Source organism: Calypte anna, chromosome 1 (genome assembly GCF_003957555.1).
Source record: "Calypte anna isolate BGI_N300 chromosome 1, bCalAnn1_v1.p, whole genome shotgun sequence".
NCBI classification, from domain to species: Eukaryota; Metazoa; Chordata; class Aves; order Apodiformes; family Trochilidae; genus Calypte; species Calypte anna.
This window is the reverse complement of record NC_044244.1, coordinates 60,729,328-60,743,658: the sequence shown is the minus strand read 5'-3', so window position 1 is coordinate 60,743,658 and position 14,331 is coordinate 60,729,328. Positions and strand designations below refer to the sequence as shown.

Here is a 14,331-nt window from a genome sequence, read left to right as displayed (position 1 = left end):
TATTTTTTGTTTGGTTTTTGTTTGTTTGTTTGTTTTTAATATATTTTCTCTAGTATCCTAAGATATTCTTTTCTTCTTACTTTTTTCCCAGGAGACAGATGACCAGAAACGCCACAAAATTGCCAGTGAACTTCTGCAAACAGAGAAAGCCTATGTTAGCCGACTTGACCTCCTAGATGGGGTACGTTCTTCTTCAATTTGTTTTTTATTGTCTTGCCTTGAATTCATTTGAACAGCTATGCATAAATGTGTATATAAACTACATACGAGGTGGTATGTTTTTCTCATTTTGCTGACTTTTCCAGTCAGTCATTTGCTCTTGCCCTGTAACTAGCCTATATTTCTATTTTAAGAACACTACGTATTTAAAAGTGTTAGAATTTTGTGGATATTAATGCAATAGGTTCTGTGAGCATAGATGGTCCCTGTAAGTACTAGTAGTGCAAGCCACATACGGGTAGTGCTTCCAAGAAAGAGTATGGATAACATCATGCTCCCTTGTTACTTGGCTTCTGGTGACATGATTAAGAATTTTATAATACTGAAATCACCTACCCACTAGAAAAGTAATACATCTTTTAAATTTGAGCCAGCTGAAAATCATTTTTCTTTAGTGTCAAAGAACCTAGGAAGGTGCCCATTCTAAACTGTATTTGTCTTATTTTCCTGCTATATATTTTGACTAAGTCCACTGAAGTGAACAAAATTACTATTCTTGCAAGGAAAGGGTTGAATTTTTGTGCATTGTTGGATCAAATGGATATTTCTTACATGTGGAAGTCTGTAGTTCTTGAATATTTTCTTTTTAAGCCTTGTCTGTTCTCTCACATAATGCCTACATTCATTTTACCTGCATACCTATACCTAGGCATTGCCATGATATTTTCATTGGAGATTGCTGCTTAAATTTCTAAGTAATAGTCCTCATGAAAGTGGATTTACCTAGCTGGTGCACATTGGAAGGGATATATTATATGTCTTAAAAAAAAAAAAAAAAAAGTCAGGGAGGCAGAAATAATTTGCATTTTTGGAGACTACAGTAGACTCCAGTCAGAACTGGGATCCTTTTGTGCTTTAACTGCTGTGTGGGGACTGCTCACAGTCATCTAATTACTTTGATTTTAAAAAGATAAGGGGATGCAGTGTATGAGTAGAGTGATTGGGCTAATGGTGATCAGACGTCATTCTGATTGAAGAGAAAGCAGAAGTGGAATGGAAAATATGACAGGAAGATTGGGAAAGCTGACATGATCTATCTTTTAAAACAGACAGGATGCCTGGAATTGATCCAGAATGGCACTACTTCTGTTTGGCTTTCCTTATGTCTGCTCTGCCTTACCCCAGCTGGAGAAGGAGGTGGCTGGATAGGTCTTCATCCATTGATTAAAGATAACAGGCTAATAGGTTTGAGGTTCTTTTTCTGTACTGCAGGTGTTCTACTCCAGACTCCTTGAAGAAGCCAACAAAGGTTCATTTCCAGCTGAAGTTATCAACAAAATCTTCTCTAATATTTCATCGATAAACGCCTTCCACAGTAAATTCTTACTTCCAGAACTTGAGAAAAGAATGCAAGAATGGTAAGAGGTGATTCTCTGGTTGATATACTATTAAATTCATGCCTGTAGAAACTCTCTCACAGGGTTGATTTAGGGATGGTACCTTCATAATGAAGTGCTCTAGGCCCAGGAAGAAGAGTGGGTAGGAGAACATCTGCTCTCCCTCTCTTCATCAGGATCTGACTCAGGAGGGGACTTGCGTCATTTGCTCAAAATAAAGGACATTGTGTCTTGCTGAAGCCAGTGAGATTACTCATTATTAAATGCCTCCCTGAATTAGGGCTTCAGACTGAAGTAGTGGGCTTACCCAGTGAATTCATTGCACAGTTTTCAAAACTGAGATAAGTAAGTTTTGTGCTAGCACAGTAACCTTGGACATTTCTTTCTGTAATTAGGTGAGATACACTCTTGGCTTTCTGCATGGTTTCCTGTTAAAAAAAATAACCCATTTCAAGTATATTCTGGAGATATTTTCCCTCCATCTTTTCTTGACCTGTATTTGAAGAATGCAAGAACAAGAGCTTATCTGTCAATATACCCTGTAATGATCACATAAGAATATTGTAGTATCCCATTTGGTGTATGCAGTTCTGGAGATATTAAATTATAGCCATGTATTTTCAATTTTCAAACTGTCAAAACCAAAAACCTTGAAACCAGACAACTCCCAAACCACTGCTGCTCCCCTACCTTATATGGGAAAACAGGTCAACTCTTTTAGAAAATAATTTAAAAATGACAAATATTGTTTCACCTCAGCACCTGTTTCCCATGTTAGCTAGACAAAGTCCTAGAGAGTTTCATTGTGAGGAATCAAGTGTTTGTCAGCATAAAATTTCCAGTTATACTTTCATAAAACACTTATCAAAAATCACATTAAAAATTGACAAATAATGTATTTTTGTGACATGTGAAAGTCTCACACCACACAGTCATGCTTTAGACAGCAGCTCTATGTCTCCTGACTTTAAAATGATGATTCTTTCAAATACAATAGCTGCCATCCACAAATAGAGGTAGCCCTGTGTAATCTATAATGCAAGGAACTAAATAAAACATAAGCATAGTGAAATACAGGAAAGTTTACCCCTTAACTAATGTTCCTTGCAGAATAACTGTAATGTAAACCCATCCTTTTCTTCTAATCAATTAAAAAAGAAATCATAAGAAATATAAATCCCTGCATTAAAATAGAGTACATATGCATGAGAAGTAGAGTTACTATAATCATGTTTAAAAAAGCAGCTGACACTACATTATGTCAATGCTGGATATATTTCAAATGAAATTTGTTATATGCTCTTAAAATTTTGCTCTAGACATTACAGAGCACAGAAAATGGGTTGCACTACCTTCCTTATTTGCAGGATGCTAAATTGCACCCTGATAATATGTGTCTAATTTCATAGTTTCAAAGGTTGAAGAGTGCAAATGAGCATCGGTGCAAAAGTAATTAATTGCATCATAAGGATATTCACTTTCCCACACTGCTTGGAAAGAGTCTCTGTGTTGCACCTGAGACAGCCTATTTAAATGTCCTTAAAACATTATGCTTTGGGGAGGAGTAAGAAAGGGTACAGCTGAAGAGAACAATATCTGATCACTGCTGCAAGAAAAATCTGGGAATGTTTTCTCTGCACCTCACCAGTCTCTGAAACAACAGCTTGTGCTGCATAGAGGGTTCACTTTCCTCAGCAGTTCCTTTAGCTGGACATGGAAAATCCTTAAGTGTGCTCTGTTGGTAGGTTAATGCACTTCTGGTTTTTCTTTAGCTTCTAATAAAAAGAGATGGATGCGTTTTTTTTGGCACTTCCCCTGAGTTGTGGTTTGTTTTGAAGATTGGAGGTGAAAATATATAGTTCTTGAAACTGATCAGAAGCAGATTCTTCTTTCTTAGAAGAAAAGGCAGTGTGGATCTAAGCTTTTTTTGGCTGGTAGCTGCATTTTGAATGAGTTGGGCAACAGCTGGACCTGAATAACACTTTTACAACATAAGGTTTGAAAACACTGTAAACAGCCTCGTTGCAGTCTATTTCCCATGAAAATAGCATCACACAGCATAACACTGTGATCCTACATAAAACAAAATATGTATCTAACTCTGTGGGTTTTAGCCAACAAATAGCAGATACCTGGGGAAGAATATAAGAACACAGTGTGAAAGTCTCATGGGGAGAATGGGGGAACAATTTTTCAGTCTTTCAACACAAGGTTTTAGCATCTTTGGCAATTATGGGCAGTTACAGATCTGACCTGTTCCTATGATTTGTTTTTCTTTGAACCTGCAACTTTGTTTCCTTGGATGCCTGTTAGCCTGGATGTTAGAAGAGAAGGGAGTTGTGCTGTAGTTGCCTTTTCTGTGCTGTGATTTTACAGCCCATTCCTTAATTTTCTTGCAGCTGTGACAGTTTTAAATGAGATGCTGCAAATCAGGAGGAGTAAGTCAGCCATTTCATGTTTGATTTTTTAGAATGCATTGGACATTTCTAAGATTCACTGGACAGGGGCTTGTCTAGACCATGCTTTTGCCAAGAAAGGTTGGACAAGATGATCCCTGAGGTCCTTTCCAGCCTGGTATTCCACGATTCTCTAATCGATTCCATGAAATGTCAAAGGTCTTTCGTATTGGAGATGCAAATGTGCCATTCCATTTTCTTTGTGTGCATTGAGAGTGCAGCTTCTCTCTTCCTCTCCATCAGTTTCTTTGCTATTCTGCTTTATTTGAAGATTCTATCAATAACTGGGAAACTGTGGGAAAGTTCTTGCAAAGGACTGGAATCCAAGAAATTCTCTCTCATAGGTTTCTTAGATAGGCTTCATAGTTTTCTTAGATAAATACTGATTTTTAAAAGTTGTAAATATATGTATTTATAAAAGACACAGAATGGAGGCTATACAGGATGGATTTAGTCCTCAAACAAAACTATGGGCTAGATATTTATAGGGTAAATTGTGGTCAAAGGAAGATAGTGTAGTTTTAAAGAACTGCAAATAAAATAAAGTAGGCCATGTTTTGCAAACAAAGCCTTTCAAGTTTTTTATTATATATAGCTTTTATTTCTGTAGTTATCTATATGCTTATACATGTTCAGAGAGGATAAAAACATCTTTCTGTGTTAACTGAGGTCAGTTTTAATGATTACATTGCAACTCTACATGAGTCAACCCCAAACAGAAGAATTCTCTATGAAATACTTGAAATGTTTTGTAACCTTGTGTAACCTTCTTCTTTCCTGATTGCTCTGAGATTCCCTCCTCTTACTTTGTAGGAATACTACCCCTAGGATTGGAGATATTCTTCAAAAGTTAGCTCCTTTCCTCAAGATGTATGGAGAGTATGTGAAGAATTTTGATAATGCAATGGAATTGGTGAAAACATGGACTGAACGGTCACCTCAATTCAAGTTCATTATTCAAGACATTCAGGTAATGGGGGAGTAATGTAGGTCTCAAACTACTACAAGCATATATTGAAATATATAGGTCTGGGTGGAAAAAGGATTAAAGAGAAAATTAAATACCAAACCTCTTAGAATTAAGGGTTCTCGATTCTGTCGCCTTCACACAGCATTCTTTTTCCTCTCCCTTTCTCTTCACGCAGACACAAATGCCCACACAAATCCAGCCTTTCCAGTGCAACACAGAGCAGCAAAGAAAAAAGGTTAAAACATGGAAAGAATCAAAGAAAATATTACATTGTGTCATAGAATCCAAAAGTAAATCCTGTTTATCAGTGCAACTGTAGGTGCTTGCACTGAATCCTTAAGTACCTCTGTTGGCTCCCACCAGGGCTGTTGTGCAGAGCATTCCACTTTGGAAATAGATGCATAATTCTAAACTCTGAGCCACAAAAGGTAACAAAAGCTTAAGAGTTAAGCAATGCACCATTCTTTCCAAAGGTGCTTTTTATGCCCTCTAGTGCTCCCTGTAGGTCTCTCTCTGGAGGAGCAGGTTGTGTGTCTCCCAGTTGCAGACTGAGCAGCTAGAGCAAGGATGAGGGATTTCTGGTTAAATTGTACTTCATTGCAGGGTCTTGTGATTCTAAGCCAGGGAGGAGAGCTGCGTGTATTTTAATGACATCTTTTGAATGCATCTAAGGTTATGCAAATGTGTATGCATCTTAAAACACTTCTGAAGGGTGTTATCTTATGAATAAAACCTCTGAGTTTCATTTTTTTATGTTTGAAAACACTCCCTCCTGGGACTGATAAATGGACTGTAAAGGTGTCTTTTAAGAATGGTGTTCTAATATGTCATTAACTGTTTTTATTAATTCAGTTCACATTCTTTTTTTCTAAATTATTACGAAACTAAATTAAAACACAGTGGAGTTTGTGAGGTTTTTAGGAGCGTTTTTACTTGTTAATTCTACTGGATACTTAGAAAACTTTTTTCGCAATTATTTTTAGGAAATAATTTCTAATCATTTGGTTCTATAAATCAATAAGAACTTTTATTTTTCTACATCCTAATAACATTTTGCCTACTACATTGAAATATGTTTATGGTTTTTTAGAAGGAAAAAGTATGTGGAAATCTGACATTGCAACACCACATGCTAGAGCCAGTACAACGAATTCCACGCTACGAGATGCTTCTGAAGGACTACCTAAGGAAACTGCCTCAGGATTCCCTAGACTGGAAAGATGCTGAAAGTAAATACCTTCTATCCATTAAAAGAGTTGTAATAAGATATTACCAAGAAGATACTGTAAATTAAAGATATTTTCAGGCAAAATAAAGTGAAGAGGCAAAGTCCCTCTGCAAAGAGTGATAGGATGTCTTTAGTGGAGGATTCTTTGAAAAATTATCTGTTGGAATAGTAAAGGGAAGGTAGTATAAAAACTGTAAAGCCTTTAGTATCCTGCAGCACATAAATTTTTCTATAGTTTTGGGATAGCACATAGGTTTTGATTTGTTTGCTTTGTGGATGATCAGGAATTGTGGTGGTGGGTTTTCTTTGCTTTTTTGTTGTTTTTTGGGGGTTTTGTTTGGTTTGGGGTTTTTTGCTGTTTGGTTTTGTTTTGGGGGTTTTGTTTGTTTGTTTTTTGTTTTTTGGCATTTTGGTTTGCTTTATGCACATTTGGAATGCATGTCCCTTATTTGTAAAACAGTGGAGTTAGGCTCATTATTGTATTTTTAAGCTCCTATGGGGAAAAAAGAACAGCCCAGATTGAAATTTATTCACCTTTGCATGTACACAAGAACAGTTCAAAGTGTTTCCCCAGATTTTTCTAATCTCTTGTCAGATATATATATTCTTTTAAACATCTCATTCCTACGTATTACATAGGAAGAGGGGAAAAAAAATAAGTAATTCCACAAAATCCTCATTTATTATGTAAATTACACACTAAAATATCTTTTTTAAATTATCAATACAAAGTAACCAAGGTAAAGTGAAAAGCATAAGAAAGTCAGATACCAATCAGAAATTATAATCTGGAAAGAAGAAGAAAATTATTACAGATTACAAATTAGAGCTTCAGCACTTAAAATCACATTTTTTGTGACTAGAACAGTCGTGGTTCTCTCTCTTCTTTTTTCAAAGTAGCCCAAAATGTCAAACTGTGTTTTTTCAGGTGAAACAACTCATATTACAAATATTTACAATAACGGTTTTACTTTTTTCTTCTTTTTCTTCTTCTTCTGTCTAGAATCCCTGGAAATTATATCCACTGCAGCAAGTCACTCGAATAGTGCAATAAGAAAAATGGTAAATGATCCTTGTATTCCTGTTCACTTCTTTAATAGACTATATTTGAGTATTTGGTGAAGCTAGAAGTCTGAATTGCAAATCTTCCCTCAAATGCTAAAAATAGATTTTCCTGAGTCCAAGTGGTAGCTTCTGCTTAATGTATTTATGTAGCTCCTGGGAATGATATACAAAATCTGGTGCTGCACCACTACAAATCTGGCATTTCCACTCTTAAGTGGAAAATGGGACAGACTGGATTTCTCTCCTGGCTCAGATAGCTGCCACTGTTCTGGACTCTTAACTATGTTTCATCTGGGAAGATAATGTTTTTTTTTAAAGAATAGCTACTGTTACTGTACCATATCAGACTATAGGTACTTCACTAAATATTTGAGATATTTTGGATGTGAAATGATGAAGACTGTGTATAGCTGCATTTAAAAAATTACAACAGAGATAATATTTCTAAAAGTATTTGTTTCTCTACAGAAGAAGTTTATCAGTCTGTATGACTGAAGACACATAGCATATATATTTAAATTTATTATTTTCAAAGCTAACACTCTCCGGACTTACACAAGCTCCCACCGTTGTATTTAAACATGCTTAAAGATCCATTCTTTTAATCACTAAGCTTTATAATTCTATTTCCACTGTAAAGGAGAATCTAAAGAAATTATTAGAGATATATGAGATGCTGGGAGAAGAGGAAGACATTGTGAACCCTTCGAATGAGCTGATAAAAGAAGGACAGATCCTTAAACTTGCTGCTCGCAATACGTCTGCTCAAGAACGGTATCTTTTCCTTGTAAGTATAGTCATCTGTTTGCTGAAGTGGCTCTATACCTTTCTAGACTTGAAAGAACTACCAAAGAGAGAAAGAAATTCTCTTTAGCTGATGTCAGTGCTGTTCCACTAGTGATATTGAAGCATGGGTAAACATTATACAGCTGGCAGACAGGCTTGAAAGCACCATGTAGAGCAGAAAACTTGGTTTAAATAAGTGGAACCAGTGTCCAGAATCACTTTATGTAAGTGGCAGCTGATTATCCTTAAACTTGCTTCTCGCAATACGTCTGCGCAAGAACGGTATCTTTTCCTTGTAAGCATAGTCATCTGTTTGCTGAAGTGGCTCTATACCTTTCTAAACTTGAAAGAACTACCAAAGAGAGAAAGAAATTCTCTTTAGCTGATGTCAGTGCTGTTCCACTAGTGATATTGAAGCATGGGTAAACATTATACAGCTGGCAGACAGGCTTGAAAGCACCATGTAGAGCAGAAAACTTGGTTTAAATAAGTGGAACCAGTGTCCAGAAACACACTTTATGTAAGTGGCAGCTGATTATAACTGCAGGTTCTAGAACATGGGAACTTTGACATTCTCATGAAAATGTAATGTAAAATCTTAGGAATTTAGTTCTGATGGACTGTGTGTTGGGGTCCAGTAAGTCTCATGGTGCTGTGGGAGTTTGTTATCAAGGCAGGTCATCCTCCTGTCAGGTGTCTGTGTCCTGTCTTGAAACTAACTCACTACAGCCATGCTCCTTTACAACTCCCTTGGAAATGGTTGGATATAGTTAATTTCTTCCCATGCATTAAAAATGTCTAAAACCTTTGTCCTTATGAGCCTCTGGTGTTGAATATCTTCTGGTTAATAAAGGCCAATAAGAGGTTGTTGAGGCATGACTCCTGCTTATCTCTGCTTCAAACAAAAAGAGAAATCATTGAATGGTTAGTCCTGAAATGGGCCTAGACAGATGATTAAAATGATGCACATTTCATATGAGAGGTAAAAAGTTCAAGTGTGCTCTGTGATACAGACTAGACCATAGGCTTGACAGCTTTTCTATGAAATATTATTTAACTGAAGTGAGTTTCTAATGATTAATTGTGAGAAAATGTGAAGGGAAATAATGTGAGAAAATGAAACAGCACAGATCTAGTAACTTTTAGGCAGGGGCTTTAGACATTTAAACATTATTTGAAATTCTAATCTTTAATAAAGGAATATATCTTTGTCCTGCTCATGTCTTTTTTTTTTTCCCTGTGATATTGAGGGTTTCAGTGAATAAAAACTTTTCTTGGAGAAAAGACAAATAATGCCCTCAAACAATACTTGTTACAACCTCTAAAAAACAAATGCTTTTGGTACAGGGTAAATATAAGTGTATAAACTGAAGAAAATACTTCTCTGTCTGCTGTTTAGTTTTCTCAAAATTGGGACATAAGGATGCAATTTTTTTTTCTAATGGAAGGTTTACAATGACAGTCTGTGTATAGTTGATAATAAGTGCTGTGGAGACTGATGCATATACAGAGGAATTATTGTCTCAAATGAAGCTGTCCTTTAATTGCATTTCTAAACAAAGTGAAAGAAGTTGTCTTTCATGAGAGCTCTGCTGGTCTTCTGTATCAACTGAGTAAGAAACTCAGTCAGCTTTGCAATATTGTCTCAGATCTTTGTATCTCTGGTTCTGTTAATGCAAAGTCATGTGTTTGGGTTTTTTTCCCCCCAGTTTAACAATATGTTGCTCTACTGCGTCCCCAAATTCAGCTTGGTAGGATCAAAGTTCTCAGTTCGAACCAGAGTTGGCATAGATGGTATGAAGATTATAGAAACTCATAATGAAGAATATCCACACACTTTTCAAGTGTCTGGAAAAGAGAGAACACTGGAGTTACAGGCCAGGTAAGCAAAGTATTTTAATCTAATTTTTTGAGGATTAAATATACCCCAAAATAGTGGACTGATAGATTTGAAGCAAGGGACAATTGGCTTCATCTTAATACAAGTGATGTGTAGTGCAGTGAGAGTGAAAGGTTGCCAAAACCCATATATTCTGAGTCCAAGAATCACTTGGATTGAAGATGCATCTATAAAATCTAGCACTTTGCCTTGCTTTGCATGAATACTAAAGATAGCTGTGAGTGGGCTGGCTGGAAAACTGAAAAGCAGTGTACCTGGCTGGTACAGAGGCAGTCAGTCTGACATGAGTGTTCTGGGACACTGAGTGTGTGTTACGCTTTAGTTAGTTAGTGTGTGTTAGTGTGTGTTTACTGCCCTTTATACCTTAGCCACCTTGGTACAAATGGTTTCTTTTCATCTCATGGCATGCCCACCCAAAACAACTCTCCACCTTGGTGGGTTAATGTCCACAGAACATAGTTTACTGCAGTGGTAGATGGGCACCTGCTTTGCTCCATTCCTGTTTCCAGTCTACTTGTTATTCTAATCCCAGGCATCAGCCTCACCCTGAAAGGCAAGTTCTTGCATCCTTTTCCTCCAGTTGCACTCTTCTGACTGTCACTTTTCTGCTTTCCTTCTTAGTTCTTGTATCTTCCTCTTGTTGGGCTCAATTCTTGATGCTGCTTTTTGCATCACCTAGACTGAACCTTCCCTGTCTAGGCTGCTCCACTTCAAGTAGGGTGCTCCACCTCTCCTTTTGGAACTGCATAAATATCCTATTCTTGGAAGTCAGGTTGTCACTGTAGAGAAGTGAGGATTAAATAAGCAGGAGGAAGTCAACGGTGGATGCAGTTTTGTGATTGATGCCATGTATTTGGGGACAAACGATAATTACCTTTATGGAAAATCTGGTAATATTTAATGAGAGATACAGAAGTGCATATAGAAAGAAAACAGTATATAGAAATTTACCTACACTACCACTGATTTTGAAATTAAATACATACTTTGAAAAATGTCAGGAAATATTTTCAACTAAGGTTCTCAAGATTTCTGAGGCATGTTTTTGTCTATCACATCTACTACAAGTTCCTGTATCATGTCTGGCTAAGCACTGAGCAAGTTGTTATTCCATATACCCATTTCAGTGGTGAAGCATGGCATTTCTCTATACCATTTAAGAAGTATATTTTAATTGGAAGAAAAATGATGCAAAAAAGCAAATTCATTTTGTTAACATTCCTCTATACTGGTAATTGAAAGTTTATAGCATTAGTTTATTTTAGGTGTGATAAAACCATGTTTTCCAGTTTTGTTTTATGAACCCTTTTAGAATTCTTTAAGTCTGCACAAAATTGTGATGGAACAAGTATCAAACAAGATCTTATTCTTATATGAGAATAATCTTGATTAATGTGTGAGTATTGTATATACCCTATACCTTAATGTTCTTAATTCATAAGGTTTCAAAGTGTCTGTGATGTTAATTCTTATCTAATTTCTGACTTAAAGTTTGCAGACTGTTTTCATTACTAGCACTAGCTAGTAGTTTCTAATAGTGCCATTCCTTGTGATAGAAGATGCTTTTCCAAAGATTTGAATATCCTGCTGGTATATTTGAGGACAAGATTGTCATGCAATATCAGAGTTGAATATGGCTCCTCTCTCATTTCTGTCTTCTCTGTATATCTTATTTGTGCTAATGCTGTCATATGTGTCTGCCTTAATAGCCTGAAGCAGAAAAGGGTGATTTCTTCTGTTTGGTTTATAATATTAAAACACATATTTTCCTTTGGTTTAGTTGGATGCTCTTCTTGTCATTGTGGACAAGTTTAAACAACAGCAACAACAAAAAAAGCATTAAGGAAATTACTTTTGTTTTCCGTTTCATTGTGTTGGTGTTTTTGTTTTTTTTTTTTAAGTTGCATAGTTAATTATTAACATTTTTAAAATTTACATTAATGAGAATTACTTCAGAAGCTTGACTTTTTCAAGAAGTTGTTGATAATGAGATGTTTCCTAAACTCATTCTGTACTAATGTGTCAAATATTTCTTTTAGTTCTGAACAAGATAAGGAAGAATGGATAAAGGTAAATTCATCTACACTCTTTATTTTCTGAATAGTTTTTCACTAAAGTACTCAAAAAAGTAATATTCATATTTTCTGGGTATAGCTTCCCTCTGTTAATCAATAACTTGTCAGAATGCCAAGAGTCCATTTTAAATTTATTATATTTGAGGAATTTCTCTGTTGTTTCTTTAGGCTCTTCAGAATACTATAGAAGCTTTTCAGCAAAGGAATGAAACCTTCAGAAATGCTATTGCTAAAGAATACGAAGACATGCCTGTGGAGGTTTCTGTAAGTTGCTGTTACTACTTTGTAACCTTCTAGTACCCGTTTTGTTCTTCAGTAACCAGAGAAAGTTTGCAAGAAACTTTGTTGTTGAACTCTTTTTTAATATAGCAGAGGAATTACAAAGCAGTCATCTTGTTGGTAATTGTTTTTTTTTCATGATGCCAAGCCTTATAAACAAGCCTCTTATTTTCTTAAAATGCCTAACAGAATACCCTTTCAGTGATGCATAACAATTTTTGACTGCAGTCTTTGTTGTTTCTTGTATTGATTTCAAAGTGCACATTGAGCTGTTTTGCCATTTCCTTTTTAGAGGGAGAGAATAATTATTTTCTCTATTTAAAGTCCTGCAAAACTTTTTCTACTGCTTTTTTTAAATCTTCCTATCCTCCTCTCACTCCTCTCCAGAATGCTGAGCTTGGTAAGAGAGCACCGAGGTGGATACGAGACAATGAAGTAACCATGTGCATGAAATGCAAGGAGCCTTTTAATGCACTGACAAGGAGAAGGCACCACTGCCGGGCATGTGGACATGTAAGTGCAAAACTGGCTAAATCTGTAGCTGTTGAGGAGGCCTGGAGAACAGGTCTAAGCACCTACTTGACTTCTGATGGCTGCTTGTTATGCATCAGTACCCTGCTGTGCTTGTGGCTGAAAGGAGAAGCTGTGTCAGGCATACCACAAAGGATCCTCTGTCTCATTTAGCTGGCATGGGAAATTTGGAAGTAATTTGGAGCAGTGGAAGATGGGCTTTTGTGTAAAATGTCCCCAGCCCCTGGACATACAATACTGTTACTCCTGAGTGGCCTCCACTGATCTCAAGTTTCAAGACCACATTAAACTGACATAAACCATCAGGAAGTGCTGGCTGCCTCCTCCTACCAATCTACTACCTTCTCTCTCCTCTTTGCAAGAAGACCATGAATGCCTGCAGTTAAAACTGTTCAGTTGAGTTAACAACATCCCAGCTGGGTTCAGTGTGTTACTCTGTAAACATGCAGGAAGCATCAGGGAAGGAGAGAAGGTTAGGAAGGGGAGACGGTGTTGCTTCTGCTTTCCACGTGTGGATGCAACCAGGCTGGTGAAGGGATTCCAGCACAAGTCCTATGAGGAGAGGCTGAAGGAGCTGGGGCTGTTCAGCCTGGAGAAGAGGAGGCTCAGGGGAGACCTCATCGCTCTCTACAACTCCCTGAAAGGAGGGTGTAGCCAGGGGGGGGTTGATCTCTTTTCCCAGGCAACTCTCAGCAAGACAAGAGGGCATGGTCTCAAGTTGGGCCGGGGGAGGTTTAGGTTGGATATTAGAAAGAATTTCTTTACCGAAAGGGTGATCAGACATTGGAATGGGCTGCCCAGGGAAGTAGTGGATTCTCCGTCCCTGGAGATATTTAAAAAGAGACTGGATGTGGCACTCAGTGCCATGGGCTGGTAACTGTGGATCAAGTGTTGGATCAAGTAGTGGATCAAGGGTTGGACTTGATGATCTCTGAGGTCCCTTCCAACCCAGCCAATTCTATGATTCTATGATGCTACAGTAGCAATGCCACTTATTTTAAAGTGACTGTGAGTTAGTGGTATGGCTTGAGAGTTTTCAGAAATTAATAAAAGATGAGCAAATGTACTGTGTTCTTTTTTCTTGTCATCCAGCAGCTCTGCCTTTCTCCAGCAGGTGGTAGTGCAAGCCCAGGTTTAATTTTTGTCTTGCAGGTTGTCTTGTGTGATGTCTTCCCAATGTTTTTTCTTACTGCATTCATGGTGCTGCTTTTGTGCTTTACAGGACACTGCAGTCCTCTTCAGAAGCTCTCAGTTATTGATTATACTGTTGTCACCTGGGGATTATTTCTAGATCATTCTAAAACTCCTCTATTAATCTTAAGATAATAGCATTCCTATTTTCCCTCATTTTGCTTAGACTCCTAACTAATCTAATATATAACATCTATTGTAGTTTTACCACATCTCCTTGCACTTTAATTTTAAAAATGGATCATTTTCTTTCTGCAGCATGGCTTCTGCTATAATCTGACTCCAGTCCTAACT

The 14,331-nt window shown here is 37.0% G+C and overlaps 1 protein-coding gene across 2 annotated transcripts in view; it reads left to right on the top strand.

Moving 5' to 3' along the window:
• The window catches only part of FGD4 (FYVE, RhoGEF and PH domain containing 4), a 103,168-nt gene that overhangs the window by 80,686 nt on the left and 8,151 nt on the right, over positions 1-14,331 (top strand). For both annotated transcript variants that reach the window (XM_030461089.1, XM_030461081.1), the window contains exons 5-14: positions 92-181; positions 1,432-1,577; positions 4,826-4,982; positions 6,073-6,211; positions 7,214-7,272; positions 7,916-8,062; positions 9,771-9,943; positions 12,001-12,031; positions 12,205-12,300; positions 12,703-12,828. In XM_030461089.1, the coding sequence (XP_030316949.1) occupies positions 92-181; positions 1,432-1,577; positions 4,826-4,982; positions 6,073-6,211; positions 7,214-7,272; positions 7,916-8,062; positions 9,771-9,943; positions 12,001-12,031; positions 12,205-12,300; positions 12,703-12,828 (1,164 nt within the window). The remainder of the gene's footprint in view (positions 1-91; positions 182-1,431; positions 1,578-4,825; positions 4,983-6,072; positions 6,212-7,213; positions 7,273-7,915; positions 8,063-9,770; positions 9,944-12,000; positions 12,032-12,204; positions 12,301-12,702; positions 12,829-14,331) is intronic.